Genomic DNA, 14,389 nt, shown 5'->3' with positions numbered 1-14,389 from the left:
AAATATTTTTGGTTGGGTGGACAGATGGAGGAATGGCTCTTGAAGAGATCAACTCGAAAGTTATACTGTTGGAAAAGCCACAGCTCCTGAATATTTTCAAAGTTCCTTCCGACACGCCACAGCTGGCTTTGTAGCATAAGGGAAAGCAGAAAAGCGCTCTGGACCTCAAGGTAAACCAAGTCCTGACCCCAAGTCCTTCCTCCCTCTTGGTAACCCTGAGAAAGTGCGTCACTTCCCTAGACCATGCTCTTCTTGTTTTTCAAAGTGAGAACATCAGGGTTGTTACAATGAATACCACACCCCCTGGCACCTTAGTGCTAAGTGCATTCTGGGGTTGGTGGGGGATGGGAGGGTCTTTTTAATTCATCACTGACATGTTGGCCTTGGGATGAGTGGACCCAATTAGGAATCAGGAGTTTGGGAAAACACTGTCTGTCCTAGAGCCTTGGGTTCCCACTCAAATCATCCTTTAAAGAAATTTCCAGGATAGCAGCTCCAAACTGAGTTTCAAAGATGTGTCTCAGAGGCCACCACTGAGGGCACTTGGGGATGGTACACAAAGCCCCCGATGGACATAACCCAGAACAACTGCCCTTTCAACCTGCTGATTCATATACGGGGGTTTATAGAAGCTTCTTTTTGAAGAAGGGGTTTTATTGTTCAATAATATTAATAATCAACCTTTAAAACTCCAGTCTAGAGAAAGGATTCCTGACTTGAATTTTATAGACTGAAAACTTAATAAATGGGAGACTGCCTAGAGTTAGCCGTGTCTGTTTCTAAGTAAGGACACTGTGTAAAAAACAATCACCATCTATAATTACCCACCATTTCACTTTAAAAAGGACATTTAACACCAAAAAGTTTTGATGGATGTTATCTCAAACTAAAGGGCTGTTTATTAAGTTCACTAACATACTTCATGGAAACACAGTTTGTTTCTTGTCCTTTTTTTTTAATCTGGCTGGAAGCCAGTTGAAAACAGCCCCAGGTCCTAACCCTCCTCTGGGGGCTGGTCTCTGTGACATAATTCCAAGGGAGCTTGTTCAATACCCAGACTCTGGGCCCAGCCTCAGAGAATGGGATGGGAAAGAGGTTCAGAGGCAGCTGACCCACTAGCGCCAGCATTTAGGAACTGCAGGGTTTCCTCCTGCTTAAACCTTAGGTATGGGGTCAACAATTTGATTCTGAGACTTCTGCACAGCTCCTGACTTTGTAAGCCCTTCACAAGCACTGAATGAATGAATGACCCAGGAGGGGAAAAGCAGATATTTGAGGCCTTCTGGACAGCTGTCCAAGTCTCCTCATTGGCGCTGTCCCCATAGCCTGATCTGTCTGTCATCCGCCCCAGGACCCACAGTCCTGTCTGTATTTCACACCTGTCTGCCCACCCGCTTCCTCCACCTCTGCAAATGTGCATTCAGAGGCCTGTGCTGATGCCTCGGTGCCCACCTGGCGGAAGATGCAGCCAGGGGACCAGATAATCTGGCGGTAATCAGTGTGTTAGCAAGCAGGAATGGCAGCGGTGAATCACGGCCCTGGCAGGACCCCAACACCTGTAAATCACGTGGGATGACACTGCAGACCAAAACTTGTCTTCTATTTATATCCAGAGCTTGAGATGAGAAGAGAAAGTTTGCAGCACCTACACTGCTGACATAGGTGTTCAGAAAATCCTACAAGAGCTTACCTGCACCTGTCTAGGATAGCTTCTGAACACGCTGGCCACTCCGGCTGGATCGGTGATTCTCGGCCTTGGCCGCACATTGCAATCACCCAGGGAGCATTAAAAAGCACTGATGCCTGGGCCTCACCCTCCAGCGGCTCTGATGTCACTGGACAGGGTTGCAGCCTGGGAATCAGAATTTTGAAAAGCCCCCTTCACCCAGGTGATTGGGATATACAGCCAAGGTTGGACCCACCGGGCTAGAAGTAGTTCCTTCTTATTTCACAGCCAGCTGGAAGTCAACGGTGAAGGGGAAAAGAAAGATTTCTGACACCCTCTGAAAGTAGGTATCTCAAGTCGACAGAAAAGGAAATAATACTCATCAAATAGGTTCATTCTCTTTTTCTGAATTAGTAATCGTTCATCCCCCTGGCTACTCAACGAGGAGAGAAACAAGTGAGAGCATGAATCACAGGTACCCAACCCATCGGTCAGTGGCTTTTTATAGGGGCAGTTGTTGCTCTTGCCTGCTCAGCATCTCTGTTCTGGGAGTTACATCATCCAGGTGTTCCTTGGAGATCTATTCCCCTTCATCGCAATCCAATTGGTTCAGTGGGGTTGATGCACTTAGATCTATAAAGATGGAAGCCCGAAGCAGCCAAGGGTCACCATGAAGGGAGAGCCTAACTGAGAATGACACCCATAAGGAGGAAAGCAGGACTGTGAGATGGGAGAGAAAAAGAACATGGCTTGATGACACTGAGTTCCTGGATCCAGCCATTCCTGAAGCCCTTGTTTATGTCTAGATTTTTTTCAGTACCTAAACCAGAAAGTTCCCTTTTATTTGCTGAAGCTGGTATGTGGTGGGTCTCTGCACCAGAAAAAGCCCTGACAAATGCAGTCTTGGAGGTCTCTAAGCCAGGTACCCCTCTTTCGCCAATAACCCCCACTCCTTTGTCCAGGTTCTGTGGGATTTCCAAAAGGACGAGAAACTGGGTACCAAAGGGCTGCTGCCTCTGTCCAGATGCCTGGATCCCCCACACCATACATCTGAATTAAGTTTACATGTGAGCAGAGGCTGTATGGTCCTTGGTGCAAACCTCGATTTCATAGTCTGCCTCCCCATCCAATGCCCATGGAAACAGAATCCCAGACTGCTCAGAAAGGGTTGTGAAGGGGCAGTCACCTCAGTGTGGATGAGCTGGGCTGTGGGCATGGCAGCCCCTGACAGGAAATGGGGCCTTGGAGAAAAACATTGGTTTCTCATGGGGACCAAGTGGCCTCATTAAATAAGGTGAGTGGAGAAGCCTCACCAAAAACCACACTGCTTCAGCTCTGTGTGTGTGTGTGTGTGTGTGTGTGTGTGTGTGTGTGTGTGTAACATATATAACGTATATGTGTTATATATAGCGATACACACATTAGTAACATTGTATAAATAGTAATTGCTGATACTTATTGCCTGCTCACCATGTGCCTGGCCCTGTGCTAGCAGTTTACAGGCGTTCTCTCATTTAATCTTACAACTGTCCTATGAGGGAGACCCGACCGTTCTCCTAACTTTGCAGATGAGAAACAGCAGCTCAGAGACCTCACTCACCCGAGGCCTCCCAGCCAGTAGGAGGCAAAGCTGGGCTCTGAAACGCGGTCTTGTTTAGCTCTGAAGTCTGAGCCCAAGTCAGCCCACTGCCTGTTTTGTAAATAAAGCTTTATTGGGACACAGCCCTGCCCCTTCGGTTACCTAAGGCTGTGTTCACGACACTATCGAAGAGTTAGTCGTTGAGACTGTCGACTTGCAAAGCTGGAAGGAAATATTTGCTCTCTGGACCTTTACAGAAAAAGTAGCTGAGCCCTGGCCTAAGTATTCGCAGTGGCTGCTGTGGTTTCCAGGAAGTGCTGAGGCTAAAGGCGGCACGGAAATGCCGGGATTTCCCCAGGCCAGCAGGGATGGGGGGCTGTGACAGGTCCCCTGAGGCCTAGGAAGCAGCCTGTTCTTTGGAGAAGGAGGACGCTTCCCACTCAAAAGGAGTAACAGATAGGTAAAATGCCTGAGATGAAAATGAGAGTTATCAGAGCTACACCCTAGAGCAGGACAGCCTGTGTGGCACTTGAGTGACAGGAAAGGTCAGGAGGGGAGCCCGGGAGCACGGTCCTGGGGATGAGAAGAAGAGCAGACCCTACGTCTGTGAAAAGAAAAGAAGTAGCAAAGGACATGTCGTTTATGGCAGGTATGGGCACAAGGACCCTAACAGCCCACAAGGACTGATACACTCAGTATCACACTTTACATATCAGGAATTCAATCAGTAGTGATGGTTCCATTTAGGTATGGTGGGGGGTGGACTGATGTCCAGCAGAAACCAGGGAGGACCAAAGTTGACCGAAACCCCAACGCTGTATAATAGTATCGATGACCACAGCAACACAGCTGAGGCTTCCTAGGCAGCAGGCACGGTGCTCAGCATCCTCTTATTTCATCCTGATAACCGCTCCGCAAGAAAGGCCTATTAGGCCCATTTTGAGGATGGGGAAACTGAGGCTCAGAGGTGTGAGCTAATAAATGGCAGAAATGAGATTCAAACCCAGGTTTGTGTAACTCTCAATTCCGTGCCTGGCTAATGCCAGGATGCTACGGCTTCACCTTGAGAGTGGAGCTGAGTCTCCTCCTGGAACCGGGGGTTAGCCTTCCCTGGCAGGTTGTGTGCTTCCTGGAGACCCCCCAGGAGTGTCAGAGGGATAGAAAAGAAATTCCTTGCCAGGGATCACTGAGAAACACAGCCCAAGGGAGACACAAAAAGGAAAGTGTTGTCTGTACAATAGGGGAGACGTGGCCCCACTATCTTGGATCATGGACTAATCTAGCCAGGAAGATGCTCCTCAAAGCCCCTGAGGACAGGGACCCTCGTTAATCATTTTTACTCTAATGGACACTGATTGTCAGCTTCCCCAGCATTCATGTTCCATTTTTAGGCAAAATCCTCCATTTCTAAGCCCAAAAGTAAAGATCACAGCCCAGGGTTAAGCCAGTAAATTTCCATCCCATTTCCCTGGCCCTACCAGTTGGTTCAGAGGTGGCATGTGGTCACGCTGGTTGACTCAGTGAATCTCAGACTTAAACAATCTCATTCCTTTACTGTGGACCAGAAGAGGGAAGGGGCTGAGACTCCTAAGGCCATATCGCCACCACATGGAAAGCCTAAGGGTGAAGCCATACCTGGAGAAGAGCAGAGCTGAGAGATACGGAGTCCTGACATGAACTGAGCCCCTAGATCCAGCCAAGCCTGAAGCTCATGCAACCCCTGGACTTTTCAGCTCCATGTGCCAATAAATGACCTTGACACTAAAAAAAAAGCTCAAGTTTGTTTACTGTCACTTGAAACCAAGACACATGTCCGTGCTACCACCATCGTACAGCGATAACGACCTGCTTATCTTCTGATTAACAAAATAGTTTTTGGCAGTTTTGCTTGGGAGCCTGCTTCTCTGGTCAGTTAAAGCAGGAAAGCCATCCGTAAAATCCCAAAAACTACATCGAAGTCTAGCAACTTCAGCTCCTGCCTCAGTGATGCCCAAACCAGCCAGCTCTACAGCTCTGGAGGGCAACACGCAGAATCCTCTCTCCTTTGCTCTCTAGATCCTGAGTAGCTGAAGGCCCACGATACTGGCCACAAAGTGAATGCTCAAAAATGGTACTGTCCGTTCAAAAACACTTATTTGTGCAGGAGGGGTTGTTACTAGGACAAAGGCACAATCAGACACAGGTCCTGATGACAGGGAATGGGATGCCCGTGCTGCCAGTGTGTACCTGACTGAGAATCAGGGCTCACTCCAAGAAGCACAGATGCCCCCCCCCGGCTCCTAGCACCAACCACTTGCCAACCGATTTTTGCTGCCACAATTCCTGGTGGGAGCAATCATAACAAAAGGTCTAAGGTTGCCCATTGCATGCTGAGCCCAAACTCTTTGTGCTAAGACAGGAATTCCAAAATATACGGGCCGATCGGAGAAGAGGGAGTTGATAAAAATCCAGCAGTAGGGGCTTCCCTGGTGGCGCAGTGGTTGAGAATCTGCCTGCTAATGCAGGGGACATGGGTTCGAGCCCTGGTCTGGGAGGATCCCACATGCCGCGGAGCAACTGGGCCCGTGAGCCACAATTAATGAGCCTGCGCGTCTGGAGCCTGTGCTCCGCAACAAGAGAGGCCGCGACAGTGAGAGGCTCGCGCACCGCGATGAAGAGTGGCCCCTGCTCGGCACAACTAGAGAAAGCCCTCGCACAGAAATGAAGACCCAACACAGCCATAAATAAATTAATTAATTAATCCAGCAGTATCCTCACATAAAACATACATACCTACCTGCATGCACGCCCCCGACACACACACACACAGCACCAGTGCCCCCGTACACACAAAACACGTCATCTTTTAAATGAAGGCACTGTTTCCCTCCTCTCGGGCACTTTCAGTAGCACTTTCAGAAGCTTCAGTTTTGCAACCATCTTGGTGTAACGGAGAGAACCATTAGTTAGGCCCCAGGAGACCTAGGTTCAAACCCCAGCTCTGTAATCCTGGGCAAGGCCCTTCCACTCTCTGGCCTCAGTTTCTCCATCTGTAAAATGAGAGCTTGCACTCAGTGATTTTTGAGGCACCTACCAGTTCCGACCTCCATGATTCTAGAGCAGAGGTCAAAAACTGGGAACCCCAAGACCAAATAAGGACCCACAAGCCCATGGGGTTATTTAAACTGGTTCACGCATCGTTGAAAGATTTTTCACTGGGTGCTTACATTTTAAAACTGGGAGCCTTCTCATAAACGTCACGGTCTCTGACTTCTTTTGAAAAAGTCAAAGATCTGGCAGCCCTGGGCCCACAAAGAGGGTCTGCACAAGGTAAAACACAGCACCACTTACACAGAAGTCCCGCCGAGACTGCACGGCCTGCGTCTAACCGTGAGAAGAGATCAGACAAACCCACAACGAGGGACATTCTGTAAAGTAGCTGGTCCCTGCTCTTCAGAAATATCAAAGTCACAAATGACAAGGGCTAAGGAACTGTTCCTTGACACAAGCCCTTGACACAACCGCTAAATGCAGTAGGTGACCCCATACTGAATCCTGCGCCAGAAAAAAAAAATGCTCTAAAGGATGCTATTGAGACAAATTGCTGAAATTGGAAGATGGTTAGATGACAGTCTTGATCAGATAAGTTTACTACATCTGGTAACTCTGTGTGGCTATATAAGAGAGTATACAACCTAGCCTCAAACGGTCCACCAAAAGGAGGGAGGGGGAGAGAGAGAGAGAGAGAGAGAGAGAGAGAGGGAGAGAGGGAGAAAGCAGGGTTGGGGGCGGGGGAACTGGAGAGAGGAAGCAAATGTAAACAAATGTTAAAAACTAGTGATTCTGAGTTTAAGGGGTACAGGAATCCTCTGTATTGTTTTTGCAACTTTTCTGTAAGTTTGAAACTATTTCCAAAAGAAGCTTTAAAAAAATGACATATAACCGAGTGATGCTCAAATGTTCACATGCAAAATCCCCTGGAGGACTGGTGAAAATAGAGAATCCTAGACACTCCCCAGGGCTTCTGATGCAGTGGGTCTGGAAGGAGGAAAGTAAGAATTTGCATTTCTCACGAGCTTTCAGGTGGTGCTGCTCTGGGACACGCTTTGAGCACAACAACCTGGTACAACCTAGTTTAAATTGTGGAAGTGTCCATCCACCAGAAGAAGCAGACACAGAAAGGGTTTTTAAAAAGCAGGATTGGGGGCTTCTCTGGTGGCGCAGTGGTGGAGAGTCCGCCTGCCGATGCAGGGGACACGGGTTCGTGCCCCGGTCCGGGAAGATCCCACATGCCATGGAGCGGCTGGGCCTGTGAGCCATGGCCGCTGAGCCTGCGCGTCCGGAGCCTGTGCTCTGCAATGGGAGGGGCCACAACAGTGAGAGGCCCGCGTACCGCAAAAAAAAAAAAAAAAAAAAAGCAGGATTGGGAGAGGGATGGTGCAAGGAACGAATGTTTCATTATGAAACTTTCTGTATCATTTCACTTGTTCCCAGGTGTATATATCTGAACGCCTGTAAAGCACCTACACCAGCACCTGCCTGGCAAGGGCAGAAGGTCAGTACGTGTTAGCAACCTGCTGGTTTCTAAATATAGCAAAGATGCCAGGTGACATGGGACACGGGTGCTTCTTGTGTCTCCTGGGTGAGGGCAGTAGGAGCAGGCCTTCTGCTGGCTCATTCTTGGGGAGAAAAGTCCTTCAGGTCACTCCAACAGGATATATGTTTTCCCCTTGGAATTGCCACCACTGAATCAGGTCAGACACAAATTTCTCAAAATCTCTCCTGATTCGGAGATGAGAATATGGTCCAGGCAGCCAATTTTTGTCAAGACACACACTCCTCCTACCCCTCTTCCGGGCGGAGGGAGGGTAATGAACCTTGGTCTCAAGGATCATTAAACCGCAATATATAATCACCCCCATCCTGAGTCTCTGTCCAACCCTCCCAGTGCCTGGTTCCTTGGGAGGCCACAGCTCGGCTTCATCAGTCTTTATTGCTACCTGCTGCTGCCACCCTAACAAATCAGGCTTCTGACTCAGCCTCAGGGCACAGGAGGCCGGGCCCTCAACTGAGGGTCAGCTACCTGTCGCTGTGTCTCCAGGACAAAGAACAGGAGTTGCTTGGAGAAGAGATGAGAAGAGGGCATGGTGAGCTGGGACGAGGCGAGGGCATGCTGTCTTTCAAACACCTGGTAAAGGACAGTATTTCATAAGATCGGGGCCTCGTATCAAACTCCAGCTGGTGCCACTGGGGCCAAGGTGGGGATGTCCGGATGTCATCAGTCACTTGCTGGCTTTTGTAGCTGCTGCCCTGAAGTGCTCAACCTCCCACCCCCAGGCAGCTAATAAACTCCGGAAAACTGCAGATGGCAAAAGTCCCCCATCATTCCTCATCTTCTACCAAAGATGTTCAGGATGACATCCTTTGGCCACGTTCTGCAGCTGCCTGGCGCCCACAGGAATGGCTACCACCTGGCACGGTGGGTCCCCGAAACATCAGCACCAGAGTCCGGCGGGGTCGTAGTTTGCCAGCCAACACGGGTGCTGATCGCTAAGCAGGCACAACGCTCTGGTGAACAAGACGCATCCTTGGAGCAAGGCTGGCCCCCACCATACAATCCCCCAACTAAGCAAGGGTGCCAGAGAGAAACCTTGAACAAGTGAAGCTCCCTACTCGTTGAGCAAGCAAGTTCCAGTGGAGACAGCGTGGCCATTTCACACCCCAGCACTGCAGACGGGCGGATTCAGAATGACTGCAAACTCCACCTCCTTCCTGGCCTGTGACCTCGGGCCAGTTACTTAAATCTCTCAGCCCCAGTTTCTTCATCTGTAAAATGGGGATCATAATAGTACCTACCTGATGGAGGACTGTGAAGCTTAAACAAAATAATAGAAGTAAATTGCCTCTCCTGAACTGATGATGCTTGGGGCACTGGCAACGCACAATAGAAGCCATTGCTATTATTACCATTATTTTCATCACTGTTACAAGCTATCCCATCACATCATGTACAGCAATAGCTCCCCGAGCTACCCTTTATTGAGATTCAGTGCTCTACGCTCTGGCCCCTGTGCTAGGAAATTTGCATGATTTCCTCATTTTGTCCTCACTACATCCTTGCCGGGTAGAAACAGGCCCACAGGGTTCAGTGATGTGCCCAAAGATATGTCAGCCACCACTTAGTTGCTATAAACCCCAAATCACTCTGCCAGCCAGTAATGAATGGTGCTGTAGGTGGCATTTTTTTCATTCTGAAGAAGTCTCTTTATAGGGATCATAGAGGCTACCTAAGTCAGCTGGGATCAGAGATGCCCTCCAACGAGCCAAAGACACACAGCTCATTGGACCAAAAATGGCCCATGGGTGGAGGGCATCCAATCAGATACCACAGGGGTAACATGGCATGCATGAAGGCAGCATGGAATAAATAACTACAGCGAGGATGGAGAGGTAAGTCCGTGGTTCTCTACTTCTCTGGGAAACAGGTTCACCCCTGAGTCAGCATCTTCCACACCGAGCAGCAGAGTCTAATACCTTATGTTTCGTCCGTAGCTAACCTTAGAGACAGATTCCTCAGAAGCCAGGGCTCCTTCTACCTCCCTCCCTCCCCCTGTTTGTCACCCCCAGACCAAGGAAGGAGGGTGAAGCCCCAAGGAGGTAAGTGCTTCTCGCAGCCCATCCGCGGTGGCTAGGCACCCCAAGGGTCCAAGACTCAGCCACTCTGCAGCTGGAATCTTCCCAGTGCTGACTCCAGGCATTACCATCAGGGGTAACGAGATGCAGGATCACCACCCTTACAGCACAGCCAGAGCCAAAGCTGACTGTGACAAACGGGAGGACAGACCCAGACTGGCAGGGACACAGCCTCAGAGGCTCCCTTGGCTGGGTCATGGGAGGAAGGCTGGCACTGGGGCCCAGAGGCAGGAAGTTCTCCTCTGCAACTCAGAGTGACACGAGATCGGGACTGTAGGAAGCATGGGGGAGCTGGTGCCAGCAGCTGTGTTCTCCCAACAGCCCTGGCCTGGAGACTCCAAAATCAGCATTCTAAGTGAGTCAAAAGATCTGCCTAGGAAAAGCCACTTTGCATACTCACTGGGTAAGCCTTAGGGTTTCTAAGCTCTGGAATGGACTTGTGTGGAGTCTCTTATTGTACAGCTGGGGAAACTGAAACCCAGATAGAGACAGGAAGATGGGATGCATTTGGGTTCAAAATCTACAACACGGGCAAGATCACTGACCTTTCGGAGCCTCAGTTTCCTGATCTGTAACATGGGAATGACAATGTCTGCCTCAGAGTGCAGTGAATCTTAACTGTCACAATGCAGCTGATGTGCTCAGCAGGGACAAAGGTCATACAGACAATCGGTGACAACACTGAGACTTCAGCAGAGAGAGTCTCATTTCCTGACCTGGAGCCTATTCCAACAGGCTGCCTCTGTTTCTATCATTTGTTAGGATCGAAGAAAAGGGGACTGGTCCATAGGGGTCCAGCTAATATTTGGGTTACACACTTGTTCCCCCACTGAGACTAAAGTGCTATCTTTCTCCTTCCTGGGAGATCAGAGCATCCTCTCTGCATACAAGGACCAGGACTGTCCAAAGAGACAATGGTGCTTCTAGGGCATCTTAGTATCAGGAGCTGATTTTAATTCAGAACTTTGCTCCTGCTCACAGGCAAGCAGACAAGCCTCTCCTCTCAGATGCAGATGGGGCAGGCATGAAAAGTGGGGAGCTATGGCGAATCCTTACAAAACCCTGGCAGAAGCAGAGGTCTGAGAGTGCAAGTCTGTGGGTTGTGGTTTTGTTTTTTTTTCTTTTTTCCAGCAAGCTGGAAATGTTTCTACTCTGGCCAGAATTAAAGTGCAGGGCTATGGTCAAGCCCTCTGAGGTGGCCATGCTGACATTCACTCATGGGATGGCGATGCACGAAGACAGATGGCTGCTGGAAGCAGCCACCCAGCATCACGCCAAGGTAAATTCCAAGCACTCTTAGGGCCGTAAGGAAGTGGGGAGTGTGAACTGAAAGGCACTTAGCCACTGCCTCAAAATTAACCATAGAGCCAGAGGATGGAAACGCTACTAGGCTAAGGAGCCAATAAACATCAGAACAACAGCTATCATTTATCAGGCACTTACTCTGTGCCAACTACTGTGCAGACAACATGACAAATGTGAGCTGATCTAATCTTCACAACCATCTATGGCGTGAAGCTATTGTTATCCCCATTTTACAGATGAAGGAAACTGAGGCTCAGAGAGGCTCTTGACTTGCTCGAGGTCCGCACAGTGCTCCAAAGTAACAGAACAGGGACTGGAACCCAGGCAGCTCCCTCCAGGGCCGTGACACCCTGCCCCACCCTGCTGTCATTACACATCGGATATGTCATCCCCTTTTTTCTCCTCCAGGCTCACCCCGCAGCCCTCTGACTGCCACGCAGGCCCACCCACCGTCATGGAGTGTTTCTCGTCTCTCTGACGGTGATTTCTCTTGACAAATTGATAAATTGGCCCCTTCTGGCGTCGACGTGTGTCATGAAGTACTATTTTAGTTTGCTTGATTCAGGGCCTCTACCCTCTGGGCACTGAGATAAGCCAGGCTCTGGAACTCATCCTAACTGATGTCCACACAAGTCTCTTCTGGTACCAGACCCTCCACTGATGCCTGCAGTGGACTCATGAGACACGTCTGTGGCTTGTGAACTGAGTTCACGGTTCTGACCCGGGCCAACCATCCAGCTGGGCTAAGGCAGAGGTTCTGAACCCAACAGTCTTGACACTGGACATTTGTGTTGGATGTCACGTGTGCAGTTTTCCAGGGAGAAAATTAATAGATTGCATCCGATTCTTAAAGGGCCCATGGCCTCCCTAAAAACAGTTTTAAAACCCTTACGTAAAGGTAAAGAATAGAACCCCACATTTAGAGAAAGGTATCCCACTGGATATTTGAGGAACTTGGTTATCAAATCAGGCATGATAGATAAGCTTGTATACTCTGGAGTGAGAAAGAATCAGATTCAAATCCTGACTCAACTACTCCATAGCTGTGCGACTTTAGGCAATTCTTTGATGTCCCGGGGCCTCAGTTTCCTCATCTATACAATGGGAATAATCCATCTGTACCACTGATTATTGCAAGAACTAAATGATATCACACATGTGGGTGAGTAGCACATACTGGTGCTCAGGAAACAACACATATCATTTATCAGAGCATCAACATGTGGACGCAGTCTGGCTGTATTAAGGGCAAGGGGTTATTTCCTACAAATTCTAGCACCCCTCCTCTTCCTGAGCTCCCAGGCAATAAAGTTGTTGTCTTGGCTGGCGGACTGGTTGGGCCTTTTTCAGGGGCTCCCCTCTGACCACATCTGTGCCTGTTCAGCAAAAGGGGCCTCTAGGCAGAGAAGATTAAACACCTTCTGAAACCTCAGCTCTAGATCACCAGAAAGTTCCATTTCCTCTCCCAGGAATAACCACTTTGCTGCAAAATTCATGGGAGCAGAATGTAAGCCACTCCAGGCCACGCTCAGCCCAGTTTGAACCCAAATCCGTCTTTGAGATGTAAAGGTTATGCGCATTGACCCGCGGTGGGGGAGAAAATTACAACATTGAATCAGAGATGCCTTATCCACAGTGGCCAGGAAAAAATCCTGTGACCGGACTGCTGAGAAGCAGAGGAGAGAAAAGGCTGATGTTTCCTTTAATGCCCTGCAGGCTTGCTTCCCGCTGTCATCCCTACACACCTGCAGGCCTAAAAAGACGAGGCACATGGAACCAATGACAACAGCCTCCCCTTCTCTCCGAAACCATCCCCAGGGGCATGAGTGGCGCAGGTGGAGGTGGCAGGCGGACCGTGGATGAGGCGTGTTCCGCGCGCATTTCCCAAGTATTTTCTCAGAAGAAAAAGAAGAGGGCGCGCCCCGGGTGGGTGCGGAGGGCAGCAGGTGCAGCTGCTGGGGACTTACTTGAGGAGAAGTTGGCCTCGGAGTGGACGGGAGGGGTGGAGGGCAGGAAGGGCGCGTGTCCCACGAAGAAGGAGCGGAGCGAGCGCTCGGACAGCAGAGGGGAGCGCTGCTGGGAGGGGATATTCTCACAGCTGCCCACGCTGCTGTGGATCTTGAGGTTCAACGGCTTGCTTTTCTTCTTGGCTCTGAAAGGGAGACAGAAAAAGGAAGAGAGGGAAATGTATCCCTAGCACACACAGTGAGAGCGGAGGACCCAATCTCCTTAGCGTGGCACCCAGTAACCACGCCCCACCTCCATCTGGCCCTGCCACCCTCTCCGGCTCCCTCCCACTGGGCTCCAGCCACCTATTTTGTGCGGCTCCTCACCTCCAACCCTTGGCTTATGCTCTTCCCACGGCCTGGGAAACCCTCCCCTTCTTTGTCGGGTCAAGGCCCCATATGTTTTTTTACAACTCTGGTGTCCTCTCCTCCAGGAAGCCTTCCTTGACACCCCAGTCCATCCCAACCAGGGTTGAGCGTTCTTCCTACAGGAAGCCTTCCCTGATACTTCCCCTTTCCTCCTAGCTTGGGTTGGTGCTCCTCCTCCATCCTCCTAAAATATTCTCTATATATCTCTGTGGCTGCACTTTCCTATATTTTCCAAATTTGTTCTTTTAGGCTCTGTCTCCCAAGTGGACTGAGGGTCTTTGAGGCCAGTGACTCTGTATTGTTCGTTTCTCCGTCTTTGGCAACCAGCGCAGAGCCTGGCACACAGTAGGTGCTCACGAAATGTTAATTAAATGATCGATCTGGATGAAGACGGCCACTCATAACGCTGCATTTTAATTCTCCATCTTCCAGGCCTGTGAGCTCCTTGAGGGTCGGAACCTGTGGTTTTTGTTGCTGGAGCTCTCGGCCCCTAGCTCGGCCCCAGCTGAATAGAATGTACCTCTTGGGCTGGTTCTGAAACATTTCTCCCCTTCCCCAGGAGTTTAGGTGATCAGTTGAAGAGAGTCTGCTCCAAAATTAACCTCACCGCCTTCTCCCCAACCCCCAACTCCCCCAGTGCCCTGTTCAGGTGTGGCCAGGAGTTGGGCGCCCTCTTGTGGCCAAAGCAAACCTGCCTCGCAAATGCTCACAGATCCGGATGGAGGGCCCAGGAAGGGGTGTTCATTTAAGACTAGAGGCCTCCCACACAGGCAGCCTAAAAGTCACCCTCTC

General features: G+C 49.9%; 1 protein-coding gene across 1 annotated transcript in view; it reads right to left on the bottom strand.

The window, feature by feature from the left end:
- KSR2 (kinase suppressor of ras 2) overlaps positions 1-14,389 on the bottom strand; it is a 396,776-nt gene that overhangs the window by 149,811 nt on the left and 232,576 nt on the right. The window contains exon 5 of the mRNA XM_060029378.1: positions 13,190-13,374. Coding sequence (XP_059885361.1) covers positions 13,190-13,374 — 185 coding nt within the window. The remainder of the gene's footprint in view (positions 1-13,189; positions 13,375-14,389) is intronic.

This window comes from Delphinus delphis, chromosome 13 (assembly GCF_949987515.2).
Source record: "Delphinus delphis chromosome 13, mDelDel1.2, whole genome shotgun sequence".
Lineage (NCBI taxonomy): Eukaryota > Metazoa > Chordata > Mammalia > Artiodactyla > Delphinidae > Delphinus > Delphinus delphis.
The sequence above is the reverse complement of the archived record's forward strand: the minus strand, read 5'-3'. Positions and strand labels throughout refer to the sequence as shown.